At 37.3% G+C, this 16,973-nt stretch overlaps 1 protein-coding gene across 6 annotated transcripts in view; it reads right to left on the bottom strand.

The window, feature by feature from the left end:
* Positions 1–16,973, bottom strand: part of RAPH1 (Ras association (RalGDS/AF-6) and pleckstrin homology domains 1) — a 107,235-nt gene that overhangs the window by 13,935 nt on the left and 76,327 nt on the right. For all 6 annotated transcript variants that reach the window (XM_088828156.1, XM_088828162.1, XM_088828164.1 and 3 more), the window contains 7 exons: positions 16,429–16,506; positions 15,848–16,007; positions 12,047–12,168; positions 10,764–10,829; positions 9,105–9,248; positions 8,135–8,245; positions 579–677 (listed from right to left, as the gene is read on the bottom strand). In XM_088828156.1, coding sequence (XP_088684282.1) covers positions 579–677; positions 8,135–8,245; positions 9,105–9,248; positions 10,764–10,829; positions 12,047–12,168; positions 15,848–16,007; positions 16,429–16,506 — 780 coding nt within the window. The remainder of the gene's footprint in view (positions 1–578; positions 678–8,134; positions 8,246–9,104; positions 9,249–10,763; positions 10,830–12,046; positions 12,169–15,847; positions 16,008–16,428; positions 16,507–16,973) is intronic.

The following is a 16,973-nucleotide window of genomic DNA, read 5'->3' as shown; positions in this document are numbered from 1 at the left end:
GGTAGATTTCCCATGTACATTCACAGCATCTCCCATTATCAACACTACCTATTAGAGTAGTACATCTGTTATAATCACTTAGCCCACATGGACACCTGAGGTTACCTTAGGTTCACTCTTGATGTTTACATTCTATGGGTCTGGAAAGTATATAAGGACATGCTTCTACCATTGTAGTATCACACAGAGTATAAATATTTTCACTGCCTGAAAAATGTTCCACAATTCACCTATATTCATTTCACCCCCCAACCCCAAGGCAGTTGAATTAAAAAAAATAACTCTTTTGTTAAGGCTAAACTCCACTATATAACAACCATATAGTGCATTCTCCAAAGCCAAAATAAATCACTTTGGTGCTACATAAGCTTTTACCAGCAGTATTATTCCTTGGATACCAGTTGGTAAAAGTTTATCCCCATCACTGAGAAAAAACACACTTAAAACATGAAACTTAGGCCTGAGAGACTGAGACAATAGCAAAATTATGAATATGAAACAAACAATAATTGTCATGACAACCAAAACCGTATCATTAAACACCCATAATTCCATTATCAAACCAAAAGAAAACCTACTTTTGCAATGCGGATACCATTGACCCACTGGTGCAGGGTCCTCATGTCATCACAGCAAAGGTATTTGATGTACTGAGATTTCTTCTGGATCTGCGGGTGCTGCAAGATTAAAGGCAAAACCCAACTGAGTCCCCTGGAGAAACAATAGATAAATTCTATCAAAGCATAAACATATCCTGACAAATTACAGGTCACTGGAATAATGGCCAAATCATTTATACCTCTTAAACAGCCATAAGGTCAAATAAAATGGTCCTAATTATTTTTACAAAATAAACAAGGAGGCAACTTGTGTTAAATTTTAGGCCAAGATGTTGAAAGTTTAAAAAAAAAAAAAAATCCTTCCCATCATGAAAAACTCCAAAATACCCCTTTCTACCTTTCAAAGGAACCTACCAAGGTTAACAAAGTCAGTGAAATTTTTAATCTCTAATGGAAATAAATGAATGTATGAACTGAAATCATGGACTCAGAAAATCCCAAATGAGACAGTCTTTGGTAAAGCTTCCTGTGCTTCTCTGGAGGTGAACACTGGGTGGAGATGACGCACAGGGCACAGCACCTGAAAGGCAATGGCGCTCACACCTGTGGCTCTGCTGCTCCCTGCTGTGGACCGAGCATCACTCTGCAGGCCCCTCTACCGCAGCGTGCACTTTTTGGTTGAGGCTTAGATGGGGGATGACTGACTTGACCTTGGCTACAAAATGCAAGTGCAAGAATAGACTCAAAGTATTTTAACTCCACTGAGCCACAACCTCTACTTCTCCATCATCTCCTCTACATCAACCTTCTCCAGGAAGAAAAACCCTAAATCACACTTGGTTCTGGATTTAATGACTGTTAATTACTACCTCTCTTTTCAGTGGAAAAATTTTATTTCACCTGGAGAAATGTTGAAATTTATGTTCAATTTTAAGAGGCTGTATAAATTCTCTAACCAAATGTTTGTTGTGAAAACCCATGAAAGCAATAAAATAAGCAATTTTATAAGTTTTTGATGCAGCAGGAAAATCTGGCCACAAATATGTTATGTATATCTGCATTGTTAAAAATCAATCCCTCTTGTTGACAAGAGAACTGTAAATCCATTTATTCCAATCTATTCATTGCTTTACAGAGCTCACCCCCAATGATAAAACATTTAATATCAAAGCCAATTTAGTTATTGAAGGCTGCAGTCAGAATTTTAAACAATTAAGCCCTCAACAGTAACAGGTTAGCAGAACAATACTTAACAGTTTTCTCCCCTGATAGTATAGGCTCCACAGCCTTCTCTTGGAACCTAGTCCCTTGTCCTTACTGTGTGTTCACTCAGCTGTGTCTCTTTGTGGTCCCATGGACTGTAGCCCTGCCAGGCTCCTGTGCCCAAGGAAAATACTGTGCCCTAGTATTTTCAAGAATACTAGAGTGGGTTGCCATTTCCTATTCCAGGGGATCTTCCTGACCCAGAGATCGAACTTTAGTCATTTGTAATTCCTGCACGGGCAGGTGGACTCTTTACCACTAGTGCTACCTGGGAAGACCAGTTCCTTGTTAAGTCATAATAAACCAGCCCAGCAATCCTGCAGGATTGCATGTAGAGCTGCATGTATTTTTCTATAAAAGAAGGATGGGGAATTTTATTTCATTCACTCATTCAAGCAACATTTAACGGGCAACAACTACCTGTCAGCTGCTTGAAGTAGGTGTTGGGCTACAGCGTGCATAACATAGAAGGGTCCACGGAGAAGGAAACGGTAACCCACTCCGGTATTCTTGCCTGGAGAATCCCATGGACGGAGAAGCCTGGGAGGCTACAGTCCACGGGGTCGCATAGAGTCGGACACGACTGAGCGACGGAACGGACGGAACAGACGGACAGTTCATGAAGATAGTGAGCTGATTGAAAGTGTTTCCTTTGGGGTTGCCAACTAGGGCTTAAAGAGCTGTTCTTCATCTCCTGCTTCCCCGAGGCCTCACCTACAGTGCCGGGTTCAGATATCTGACCAAACAAGGGGCTGCAGGATGGCTCTGAGCCTTTATCGCCACACCCTTCCTTTACGGTGATTTACAAATCATCCTCCCCTGACTCTGTCTATTTCCGAGAAGGCAGTCACCACACATGGGTGCTCAACTGCAGCAGTGACTTGCCTCAGTGTATGTGTGTGTTCTCATCATTCTGTACAAAGGAGTGTTTTTTTATCAATACAACATAGAAAACCAGAGAGATGATCCTCTATCCTTCTCTCTGCCTCTCTCTAACCTGAAAATCCAAATACTACCTTGAAGAGAACTATGATATGACTGAGTATCTGCAGATAACTTCATTTTAGGACCTCAAGAATTCTTTTTCAACTGCCCACGAAATAAAGACATTCCTTCTACAGCCTTCATTTTGGTCATCCAGGCTCTGCACCAGTGCCTTAGGAGGTAACCTGTTCCTCTAGTATATTGTTACTGTATTTAAAGTGGCATTTATCGAGCACTTAGTATATACCAGGCATTAGGCTGAGTAGTTCACATATATTAGCTCATCCCACCCTCATGAAAACCCTAAGGGTTACATATTATTATTTCCACTCTATGAGAAGAAACGGAGGGACAAAAGAGTTAAAACAGCATTCAAAGCTGCTCACCAGTAAGTGAAGGAATCAGTATTTGAAACCATGCCATCTCATTCCAGGGCCTAGACTATTAATGTCACACTACTGCTTTATTATGCTTTATTTATGGTAGCTTCCCTGGTAGCTCAGATGGTAACGTGTCTCCCTGCAATGTGGGAGACCCAGGTTTAATCACTGGGTTGGGAAGATCCCCCAGAGAAGGAAATGGCAATCTACCTGCCTGGGAAATCCCATGGATCAAGGAACCTGATCGGCTACAGTCCAAGGGGTCGCAAAGAGTCGGACACAACTGAGCGACTTCACTTTGTACTGCTTTATTAGGGGTGAAATGGTCTAAGTTTGCTGCCTGACTCATTTTTACCCTACACTATTATTCCACCACTTTAAAAATCACACAAGAGCTAAGAGTGAGTATGGAGGAAACATTCTTTGCTAAAAATTGGAAGCTCAACATTTAGATTTCTTAAAGACTCCAAACAGAATACAGGCATACCTCGTTTTACTGCACTTTCTCTTGGTACATTTTGTAGTTAGCTTTTTTAAAAAACAAATTGAAAGTCTGTGACAACCCTGCCTGGAGCAGGTCTATTGGTGTCATTTTTCCAAAAGCATTTCCTCACTTCATGCCTTGGTGTCACATTTGGGTAATTCTTGCAAAATTCCAAACTTCTATGTCATTATTTTATTTGTTATTGTGACCTGCAATCAGTGATCTTTGCTGTTACTAAGATGATGGGCTGAAGGCTCAGATGATGGTTAGCATTTTTAGCAATAAAGCATTTTAAAATTAAGGTATGTACATTGTGTTTTCTTTTTTACAGACATAACGCTATTGCACACTTTAAATATATTAACTGGGAAACCACAAAATTCATATAATTTGCTTTACTTAGATATTTATTACAGTGGTCTGGAACTGAACTCACAGCAACTCTGAGTTAAGACTGTATATAATGAAATTACTCCACTCCCCCCAAAATGAACAGCTATTAAAAAATAAAGGTTATCATTTGATTTTTAAAATTATGTTGATTTGGAAAGTTTGCGTTCTCTGACAAAAGGCAAAAAAATTGAGAATTAAATAAAAACATTTAAGAATAGAATTAAGAAATTTTAGATTACTATCATGCTACTAGATTACTTTTCTCTATGTATGCCAGAAATAGAATGAGACAGACAATTCCTAAAATTCTGTAAGTAAAAAGTGATGCTCTAAAATCTTGGTCCAAGTGCCAAAAGAAAATATTGAATATACACAATCCATTTATTTCTCTGGAAATACATAAAGACCTGAAAATCAATGCTCTCAACTAACATGCTAGAAACTAAAAAATTAGACTATAAACTCCACCTTATTACTTCCAGGATTATCATTATAATATCTTTTTATTAATAATAGTCTGTGAGAAGTTCATGCTCATATTCTATCCCTAAATCCTGACCATTTTTTTCCTTCCCACCTAACATATTAAATTACTTTGTCTCACTTCTCAAGGGATGAAAATTTAGTCCTAGCTAAGCTGACTCTATTCCAACAATTATTGCTGTATATGTATTTTTAAAACTCAGGTTTCCTTTAAGAACTTAATTATACATGTCTCCCAAGTGTGTACATCTTTCAGATAATATATCAACATATATCCTGTTTATTTCTATACTGTCAAATTTCATGAATCATCTCTTCCCATCATTATTATTTTCATTATTATCTTTAAAAAACTAATTACCAAATAATGTGTTTTATGACTTCCTACAAGTGTGTCCCTACTTCCTGTCTCCTGAACTTCACTGGAAGGATTCAGTTCAGTTCAGTTCAGTCGCTCAGTCGTGTCCGACTCTCCGTGACCCCATGAATCACAGCACGCCAGGCCTCCCTGTCCATCACCAACTCCCGGAGTTCACTCAAACTCATGTCCACAGAGTCGGTGATGCCATCCAGCCATCTCATTCTCGGTCGTCCCCTTCTCCTCCCGCCCCCAACCTTTCCCAGCATCAGAGTCTTTTCCAGTGAGTCAACTCGCAAGCTCAGTCATTATAGCCCAGAGCTGAAGAAGGGGATCAGGCCCTTACAAATATTTACATTTGCATTTGTATGGACCCTGGTGTGGCAGGGTTTTTGGTTTGTCAGAACTCATATGTTCAAGAATAAAAATACTTACATAGGCAAAAGCTAGTGCAAGTTTATAAGGAAAAAAGACATGTTTTAAATACTAATAGTTGAGTGTAAGTCGCTCAGTCCTGTCTGACTCTTTGCCACCCCATGTACTACACAGTCCATGAAATTCTCCAGGCCAGAATACTTGGAGTGGGTAACCTTTTCCTTCTCCAGGGGATCTTCCCAATCCAGAGATCGAATCCAGGTCTTCCGCACTGCAGGCAGATTCTTTACCAGCTGAGGCACAAGGGAAGCCCAATAGTTGAGTGGTCTCAGGCAAACTCATCCCTCAAACCGGTTTCCCTATGTGGAAAACAGGGACTCTAGATCATACTTGTGAGATGGACGCATACAGTGTTCCAGGGCAGTACCTTCCACCCTGGTTCTTTAGAAAATGGTTGTCATTATCTTTACTATTATCTACATCCAGTGGTATGTTGTTTTTTTAGTTCAATACATTAAATATTCCTAGACAGAGAGTAAGCATGGAGACTAGTTTAACCTATTTTACTAGAGGAGTTTCCCTGGTGGCTCAGATGGTAAAGAATCTGCCTGCAATGCAGGAGAGCTGGTTTCGATCCCTGGGTTGGGAAGAGCCCCTGAAGAAGGAAAAGGCTACCCACTCCAAGTATTCTGGCCTGGAGAATTCCATGGAAGGTGTAGTCCATGGGGTCGCAAAGAGTCAGACATGACTGAGCGACTTTCACTCAACTAGTGAAAATGGGATTGGTTACCCACTCCAATACCCACTCTCCAGTATTCTTGCCTGGAGAATCACATGGGCAGAAGGACCTGGTGGGCTACAGTTCACGGGGATCGCAAAGAGTCAGACACGACTGAGTGACACACACACACACTCTTTATTAGAAGCAAATATGAACCATACAAATCATTATTATAAAAACAAACCAATAAACCCTTGGAACAAAAATTCTTAATCTAAGAATTCTGTGAGCTGCAAAAAGGTTTAAAATACTAGTCAATGGTCCTGCTTACTACTTACTGGCCCTAACAGACACAGCTGGCTGCCTTCCCCAAGGCTTTCTTCTCCTCCCTACCTCTTTTCTGACTGAGCCATAATGTGTCTGGATTCACCTCAGAGAGTAAACCAAAAATGGTGGCTTTGTTCCTTGTCAGTGATTAGTGTAGGAGGGCATGTGACTCCAGGTCAATGACCCTCAAGGAGAGGGCTGTTGGAGGAGATCCTAGGAAATATTCTTTCCTCTTAAAAAAAAAAAAAAAGACAAATGGAGGGAAAAATAGTCCCTCTTCCTCTGCTGGATTTTGCTGGGTCTACATATGAGTCAGTGGCCATTTGTGACTGAGGTGAGTCGGTCTCAGAATAAGCTGATATGCAGAAGATGGAACAGGAAAAGATGGAAAGAACCTGGGTTCTCACTGACAATTCTGAGCCACTTATTGCCTCCGTGTTATGAGACCCCCAAGTAACTTTAATTTATATTTACCTTGTAAGAAATTAAAGCTGAGAAAAAGTAAAATGTAAGAATACGTAAAAAAAAATACACATATGACTACCCAGAGCAGCAAAGATATCATCACATGTCATGTAACCTTAGAAAACTCCATCATACACCTGTGTGAGAATGAGAGTACAAAAGGCAAGTAACATCTTAGCATTATTAGAGGAATAACTTCGATATCATGGTCCCTTGACAAAGTTCTCAGGGACTCCAGGAGACCCTGAACCTCATTTTGAAAACTGCTGGATTAAGCTACTTTATATTAACTTAAAAAATGTTATTTGCTACTGTAACTAAATGATACAGAGTTTTCTACAAAAATGATCACTTAATAAAGGGTTACCATTATAATACACCTAATTTTATCAAAGCAATCAAAACTCTACCCCCAAACCCTAAACCACCACCTTCTCAAACCCAAGTGACAATTCTTAGACAAAAGCAAAGATGATATAAACATGTAGACCTAAGTAGTTACCAAGGGGAGCTGGGATGGAGCCAATGAGGAAAAAATCATCCCCATAACTATATTGAACTTTTTAATGCTACCTTTTCCTCATGTTGCAATTTATCAATAAAATTGAGTAAAAATGTAAGTTCTCAAAAGTTCAGATATGATAAGTGTGAGAAACTCAAAAGTTTGGATAAAGGGAAAAAAAAAAAAATCACTAAAAACAGGTCATAATACATGCATGGGCTACCAGGGCCACGGTTCAGGAGAAAAGGGAGACAAGAATTATTTCTGGACTGGATGAGAGGCAGTCTGCTTTGAACTCTCAGGCACAGTGTCCTCTGACTGAGTTAGTATAGGAAAAGAACTAAAATCCACAAATACCTATGTTCCTCCCACACTTCACCCCATATGTGGCTCTGAGTTTTCCTAAAATCAGGCTGCTATTAAATGAAAGTCTCAAATTTATAATCTAATCCATTTTATATGACTCAAAGCTTGTAATTCAGTACCCATTTCCCAGCATCATCACTCTAACCAGGGTCAGCTATGGAACAGCACGGCTTCCTTCTTTCCTCCCCCTCTCGAGCCTCCCTCTCTCTTCATTTACTTTATTGGCTTTGCCTCCTGGCTTGTGGGATCTTAATCCAGATTAAGGATTGAACCGAAGCCCAGCAGTGAAAGTGCCAAGTCCTAACCACTGGACTGCTAAGGAAGTCCCTTAACCATTCCTTTAAAAAACCTACACACTACAGAGTAAAGCAAAAATAGTATACTCAATGGAGACCCAAACTCTTCTAAGATGTCCAATAATCTTTTCTATGTCTAACATCAATTAAAATTCTTAAAAAGAGATACATGTTTACCTTGAGCACCAGACAATAGTCTGTAGGAGCTTTGTATTTGTTCCGATAGTCCTGTCCATAGTAGACGTTTACATGATCCAGCTGAAGAAAGCACACCAGGTCCCGAGAGACCTGAGAAGAAAACACCCAAAAGACTGAATTAACAATAACATGTAAACAAGCAAATATCACTGGTAACAGCTTTTAACTGAGAATCAAGTTTTACCAAGTAGAAATTATTGCTATTTTGTAGAAGACAAGACAGTGAGATTCTCTATAAATGTTTCTTCCTTAAATCTACCACGCAACAAGAAAGGCAGTCCATTTCACTTACCATCTTGTCACTCATAATGAACACTGACTTACTTGGAAAGGGTGGTATTTTAAAGAGATATTAAATACAGTACAGTATGTTAAATACAATATAGCACTGTAACAGCGCTCTCTGGAAAGAACAAGATACCAGGCAGCTCAGTGCCTGCAGTGCATCTCTTGAGCACAACAATTCTCAAGTCAGTGTTTCCTCGCCAGTTAGAAAGGGGAGACAACATGTACCTCTCAGGATGGTGTTAAAGACCTGATGAGATGATCCTGTAGAGCGCTTCAACAGCGCTGGCCCCCAGTAAGCACAGAAGTGACAGCTACCACCAGGGCCCGCAGCAGAAGTACATTACCTAAGCGAAGCTGAAATGCCTACAAGCCCGGAAAGCTATTCTCCCTCAAACAATAAAAAACAAAAATGACTCTGGCAGAAGTTTTAAAAATAATAAAAGCATTGTTTCAAATTCACCAGGAGAATTGAGATGGGCCCAATGAATGAGCAGAAAGTGAACATTTTCATGTTTCCTCTTCCTTATAAATAGGTCAATAAACAAAGCAATGCTCACAAGTGGAAACAAATCACAGCCTGGATCACCATGTCAGTCTGCTCACTACAGATTAAAATCAATCAGCATAATGAGGAAGCTTAAAGTCAGCAGAAGGGACACACCTTTGCTTTTCCTTTAGGGACATAGTAGATACCAGATGCTCTCAAGAGGAAATAACGCTTTTTCCAGGACTTCTTGCCATCATCTTTCAACCAAAGGACTCCCTCAATTTCTGGTACAGTTACAGAACTTCCACAAAAACACTCCTAAAATAAGAAGATGATTGGGGAAGACTTGAGCCTTGGATTCTCAAACTAAAGTTGTGTCCACCCCTGTGAAATGCATGACACTGTGATTAAACTAAAATACCTTTGTATAAAAACCACACTGCTAATTTTACCTCAATTAGAACTTTCCAAACATTACATGGCTTTACTTTGGAACAACTACGGCAATCTCTGTGAACTTTTCCCTAAAACTGTTTCGACGAAACTAAGATGAAATGTCAGCTGAGTTGCACAAAACAGCACTTAAATGCATTTGTAAAAACATAGTTACAGTAAATTTAATGAAAGCGTCAGAGCTAACATAAGCATTAGACTTTGTCTCTAAATTAACATTTAGATTAGCCACTAACTGTGTTAGTGGCTCAGCTGTGTATGACTTTTTGGGACCCCCATGGACCACAGTCTGTCAGGCTCCTCTGTCCATGGGAATCTCCAGACAAGAATACTGAAGTGGGTAGCCATTTCCTTCCCCAGAGGATCTTTCCAACCCAGGGATCAAATCCAGGTCTCCTGCATTGCAAGCAGATTCTTTACTGTCTGAGCTACAAGAGAAGCCCAAATTTATATTAGCTGCATGCTAAATAGGAATATATTTTAAAAGAAGGCAACATGCTAAACAAATGATTTGCACTTTCACAATTTAAAAACAATCAGTGCATATGATCTAAAACAAGGCAAGCATTTATTGTTTAAATATTTAATACTAAGTTGAAAGGAATGTAAACAAACTAAAAATTTTGGATTCTAATGTCTATATTTAGATAAGAATTTAAAAAATCAATCATGTATTTAGTAAAGGGAAAGTAGAAATCCTCTCTAAATTTGAACACATAAACATGAATTAATTTCTCCCCCAAAACACAGAAAAATTAGGAATTACGAAGAGAATTTTTCTTAATTATAACTAGCCTCCCTATGAAAAGATGAGTGCTAATCATCCCCCTAATAGTCTTGTTGCTAAATATGAATTTTTTCAGATTTTCAAACATACTAACATCTTGACCTCAGTTCTCTAAAATCAGCAAAAGGCAAAAATTTAATTATATTTGAATTTGATTAATTTTCAAAATAAGGAGTTGTACATTTCTTTAAAAAAATAATCATTATGATTTTTAAAATTAGTTATTTCGGACTAAGGTTTGAACTATTTGGTAAATAACTAACTATATACAAATTCCTCTCTGGGTAAGCAGATAAAAAAGCAGAATCACACCCTTCACTGACCCAGTCTTTTCTCTCACTGTCACCTTCTACAAGCTCCCAAGTCCTTTCAACCCACTAGTATACTGCTTGGCAAAATAACAGCTTTTATAGAAGTGTTCTAACATTCACAAAGCTGAACTCTCCCCATCAGGCTATGGAAGAAAATAGGCTTCTCCAGTTACAACTGTAATTATCAGCACAGAGCACTGACATTCTGGGCTTCAAAAAAGGTGCTTAATATTTTAATATTATAATGTACAAGGAAAGTGGGGTGGGGAGGAAGAGTCATACCTCCAACAGCACTTCTTTGTTTCTATCTGCCATCTCAGCTGTTTCCTTTTTCCCCAGAAGGTAATTCTGGAAAAATGAGTAGATGAACGTTAAAGGACAAATGCACTCTACTATTCTCCTGGCATAGGCACACAGATAACTTCTAGAGACATAGCAACTCTGTGTCTATTCCTGCCCATGCAGAGTGAGGGAAACATTCCTTTGAAACCTGTTCCTGGCATCTTCACAGAAGTGCTTAATACTGGCCTCCTCCTTACTTTATCCATTCATTTTGAATTATTCCATAAACTGCCCTCTCCCAAATCCTGAGGAGATATTACATGCAACAGCTAGCAATATGTTTTCGTATATCTAACGAAAGCTACACTGACAGGACCTTAAAGGTTTACAAATTATTAAGTACAACAAGTGGGGCAAATTTGCTTAAAACATGCTGAGCTTAACTGATTCAGATATAGAAAATTTAATCTATGTTCTGGCTTTTAAAGAAATCCCAAATTCTCTGAGACTACCATGATCTCATTTACTCGACTCAATTAAAATCTGAATTCTAATTATCCTTAAGAAATTTTTATTCACAATCATCCATAAAAAATTGTTGGTATTCCTAAATGTGTATTCTTCACTAAAAATATCCAGTAAAGATGTGTCATGATCATGTAGTCTGAAGGATAACTATTCAATAACTTTAACACAGCCACTGTTTTCCCTCATAACTAATTTTTATAGTGGTGTTGTTTTCTTTCATCTATTGATATTTATAAAATATTTGGGTATTAGGAAGAATTAACATAAACATTTTGAGACAAGCAAAGATAACAAACAGATCAAGGTAACATATAATAGAATGTGGGACTGTTTATAATCAAGGTTACTGGGATTTTCAAAAAAATAATTCAGAAAACAAAGTGTTAAATGGATGAATAATAAAAGTAGAGAAACTAAAACATGTAAGTACTTTTCTTTGATGGATGAGGAACTCACCTAATCAATAGCAGGGTCCAAAACGGCTCTGAATTAGAAATCTGCTAACCCCCTGGAGGTAATCCTGCTTTCCCTAGGGCTCACCCCATCTGGCTCTATGGAATGGGCAGCTTCTTTGAGGCCTGACACCTGGGTCCCAGCAGACTTGCCACCTCAGCACTAGTGAATGCTCCTATGGGGTTCTGTAGCCACAAAGCTCCAACTGGGTGGCTGTCAGTCTTTTAACTCTAAGTTAGCAGTCAGAAAATTATATAATATGAACATTTAAGAATCCTGACCTCTGCAAGCCATAGCCTCACCTGTGGATTTTTGAAAAGTGCATATTTTTCTATACGCTCCATAAATATAAGCTTGTTTTGGCTATCTCTTGTCCAATTAAGAAGATTTTCAACCAAGTTTTCATGATCTTCAAAGATTCTCTCTGTCCCAAAATAAAACACCAGTATTTTGTTAGTATTTGTCAGAACTGCATAAAAGACAAGAAACCTTGCGAAGTATTTTACAGCAAAATCATAGAATCTAAACTGACACCCTTAGAGACTATCTGGTATTTCCTATATTTTCAAATAAGGAAACGTGCCCTCATGGTGTTAAGTGAGTTCAGCAAGGTCACACAGCTGCTACAAGGAAGTATCAGGACTAGAATCGAACTTGTCTAACTTCAAGGTCATCTTCAGCCTTTTACCATCCCGCCCTTAAACACAATCTATTAGTCATACTTCATAAATTGTGGTATTAAGTGCTTCCAACACTATTTATTCCTTGTCATTCAAAAAATTTCCAAAATGATTTCTTCTTTGGTGTATAAATTGTTTAATTTTAAACATAGATATATTTTCTTATTTCCAAATTAGGAATCAAAGAACATGTCCTATATTCTGAACATATGTTCAAAGAACATATTCTAGAGATACTGATTTTTGTTTTGAAATTTCTAGAGAGCTGCTTATGACCTCATACTGGAATCAATTTTCAGAAACATTACACTTCTGCCTGTAAAGAATGTATATTTTCCTGTTATTAGTGCTCTTTATATATCTATATTCATTTTTGTCTGCTTGATTATATTGATCATTGCCAAGATTCTTAGGTGAAAAGTTTCTACTGTGAAGGCAGACTTGTGCATTTCTCCTGCTAGTTCCATCAACTTTTGCTTTATGTAATTTAATGCCATTATTAGATAAAATTTAGAATGATTTTATCTTCCTGATGAAGACATACGGTTCTCCTTATCTCTAGTAATGTATTTTGCTTAGTCTATTTTGTCTGATATTAACATAGTTAACATTATCTTTCTTTTGGTTAGTGTCTTTCCACATTCCTTTCTTTCAAGCTTTCTGTGTCTTTAGGAAAAAGGTCTTTTGTAGATAGTGAACAACTGCATTTTGTTTATTCATCCTTTCTAATAATCTCCGTTGTTTAAATGAATGATTTACATTTGTCATAGCTTATTTTACCATCTTATTTTGGGCTCTTAGTTTTCTTTTATTCATTCAACAAGTACTAAATAACTACATGTTCTATTTGTATCACTGTGCCACATATGATTAAATGATGGTTATGAACCTTAAACCTACAGTCACGGAAATATTCTAAAAACTAGCAGCCAAAAATTTTCTGGGTATGGTGACGCCACATCTGTGAACTTGAACCTTTCTAATTCTTCAAGAATAGTTACAATAAGTATTATTAGAATATCTGCTTATACCTGTTAATAAACTTCTAACTGATGGTTTGGTTTTGGGGTTTGTGTTTGTGCGTTCTAAGAGAAAAAGGTTAATTATTAAATTTTTATTGCTCTGGAAACTGCTATAAAATATTTAAAGATATAACAGACAGTAAAAGCAATGCAAATATATTTTATAAACAAAACGGCAAGCTGAAATTGACTATTGACTGATATAGCCTAATAAAATAATTATTGTGAGGTTTCTAAAATCACATAATATTACAAAAAGAAACCTTTTTAAGGTTTTTAAGAGTCAAAGATGGATTTGTATGGAAATACAAAAAATCCTGAATAGCCAAAGCAATCTTGAGAAAGAAAAAAGGAACTGGAGGAATTAACCTGCCTGACTTCAGGCTCTACTACAAAGCCACAGTCATCAAGACAGTATAGTACTGGCACAAAGACAGAAATATAGATCAATGGAACAAAATAGAAAGCCCAGAGATAAATCCATGCACCTATGGACACCTTATCTTTGACAAAGGAGGCAAGAATATACAATAGAGAAAAGACAATCTCTTTAACAAGCAGTGCTGGGAAAACTGGTCAACCACTTGTAAAAGAATGAAATGAGAACACTTTCTAACACCATATACAAAAATAAACTCAAAATGGATTAAAGATCTAAATGTAAGACCAGAAACTATAAAACTTCTAGAGGAAAACATCGGCAAAACATTCTCTGACATAAATCACAGCAGGATCCTCTATGACCCACCTCCCAGGGTAATGGAAATAAAACCAAAAATAAACAAATGGGACGTAATTAAACTTAAAAGCTTTTGCACAACGAAGGAAACTATAGTCAAGGTGAAAAGACAGCCTTCAGAATGGGAGAAAATATTAGCAATCGAAACAACTGACAAAGAATTAATCTCAAAAATATACAAGCAGCTCCTGCAGCTCAATTCCAGAAAAATAAACAACCCAATCAAAAAATGGGCCAAAGAACTAAACAGACATTTCTCCAAAGAAGACATACAGATGGCTAACAAACACATGAAAAGATGTTCAACATCACCCATTATCAGAGAAATGCAAATCAAAACCACAATGAGGTACCATCTCACGCCGGTCATATGGCTGCTATCAAAAAGTCTACAAACAATAAATGCTGGAGAGGGTGCGGAGAAAAGGGAACCCTCTTACACTTGGTGGGAATACAAACTAGTACAGCCACTATGGAGAACAGTGTGGAGATTCCCTAAAAAACTGGAAAGACAACTGCCATATGACCCAGCAATCCCACTGCTGGGCATACACACCAAGGAAACCAGAGTTGAAAGAGACACATGTACCCCAATGTTCATCACAGCACTGTTTATAATAGCCAGGACATGGAAGCAACCGAGATGTCCATCGGCAGATGAATGGATAAGAAAGCTGTGGTACATATACCCAATGGAATATTACTCAGCTATTAAAAAGAATGCATCTGAATCAGCTCTAATGAAGTGGATGAAACTGGAGCCTATTATACAGAGTAAAGTAAGTCAGAAAGAAAAACACCAATACAGTATATTAATGCATATGTATGGAATTTAGAAAGATGATAACGATGACCCTATATGCAAGACAGCAAAAGAGACACAAAGAACAGACTTTTGGACTCTGTGGGAGAAGGCGAGGATGGGATGATTTGAAAGAATAGCATCGAAACATGTATATTATCATATGTGAAATAGATTGCCAACTCAGGTTCGATGCATGAGACAGGGTGCTCAGGGCTGGTGCATTGGGATGACCCTGAGGGATGGGATGGGGGGGAGGTGGAAGGGGGGTTCATGATGGGGAACACATGTACACCTGTGGCTGATTCATGTCAATAGCAAAAACCACGACAATAAAGTAATTAGCCTCTAATTAAAATAAATTAATTTTTTTAAAAAATCAAAGACGGTATCAAAAAAACGAGGAATTTTCAAAGTTAGAAAACACCGTAACAAACTACAAACACAGGAAACTCAGACTTAGTGCATCCAGCGAAAGTAAGACGCGCTTTGTGTTTCCCCTGAAGTCAGATGTTGTTATCAAGGCTTCAGGACAAATGTGAGTACATGGAATGGTGTTTAGTAATGTGTCTGATATATGCAGTTCTTAATAATATCTGAAGGGAAAAAATATTTTGTTACCTTAAAAAAAGAACAACTTTGTTTTGGCCATAAGAAAATCTAAAATGAACTGGAAACAATACTATACTCAAAGAAATCTCAAAATATATGGGGGAAGAATGAGGGAAAGATAATGTAAAAAAGCCAGGGTTATACTACAGGAAAAAATATAAAAATGTCTCTAGTTCCTTTTATCAACATGAAAACAGTTGAAATTACACAGAAATTTAAAAAATAATTAGAGCAATGATATTACTAACCCATCTGTAACTCAGAGATGGTTTCCACCAGAGACCAGTCTAAACTATAACCGCAGTGGGATTTGTCCATCAGGTTATCCAGCACTTGTCTTACTGTCTGCCTTTCATCCACCATCATTGTTTTAGAACTATCGTCAGACATGTGGACTCTAATCACCAGCTGTTAAGAGGAAAAGGAAAATTAAATACAAACTGAAAAACAGGCATTCTAAAAATTTCTTCCAATATTGAATAATATTCTGAACAACGTCCTTAGCTATATATAAGTTAAAACACAACTAATGACTTTATTATGCAAGAAGAATATTCTAAAATTAGATACTCAATAACTAAACAAATTTAATGCTTTTTTAAATTAAAATAACATATAAGATTATAATAAAGCTATTCTGTTTCACTCTTTTAGAATTTCTTTTATAATGTATTTTATTCACCAAAAAATACATGTGAAAATGCATTTAGAAAGAAATACCCTGCTACAGCTTGCTGCATCTTACAGTTACATTATATAAACAAGGCAATTCTTTATAAATCCATAAAATGGATAAAAATCCCAAACCAAGAAAAAGCCCAAATATCACCTTTTTCACTTGTGCCTCTTTAATTTTCTCTAGGGCAACTCTGATCTTCTCAGCTTTCAATTTTGCTGCCTGTTCTTCCTGTGGACACAAAGCACTTCAGATAAACTAATGCTAAAATAATGAGAATTTTCCAAGAAGTCATTTTATCCTTAAGAATGCTGTTAACACTGAATTTCAGTAAGAATATAACTTCACACACTTAATATGGAGCACATTTTAGAAATAACCATGTTCTCAAAGTAAGAGCAGACATATTATTAAAAAAATTTTTTTTTAATATGCACACTTGAAGATTTCTTATATTAAGACTTTCATATTCTAGGGCTGTGATAAATTAATTTAATTTTAATTTAATCCAACAGTTTTATTCTTGACTGTCAATCTGAAACGGATAAATTTCAGGTTTCAAGACAGAGAAAACGAGGCTATCTGTGGGCCGGACAGTGACTCTGAATTTATACCCCCTTGAAAGTATGGGCAATCTTTTGCATATCAACATTTTGTCCTGTTGTATTGAAAACATATCATCATCATAAAAACAGAAA

Source organism: Moschus berezovskii, chromosome 2 (genome assembly GCF_049115385.1).
Source record: "Moschus berezovskii isolate FMDL1 chromosome 2, NW_MosBer_1.0, whole genome shotgun sequence".
Lineage (NCBI taxonomy): Eukaryota > Metazoa > Chordata > Mammalia > Artiodactyla > Moschidae > Moschus > Moschus berezovskii.
The sequence above is the reverse complement of the archived record's forward strand: the minus strand, read 5'-3'. Positions and strand labels throughout refer to the sequence as shown.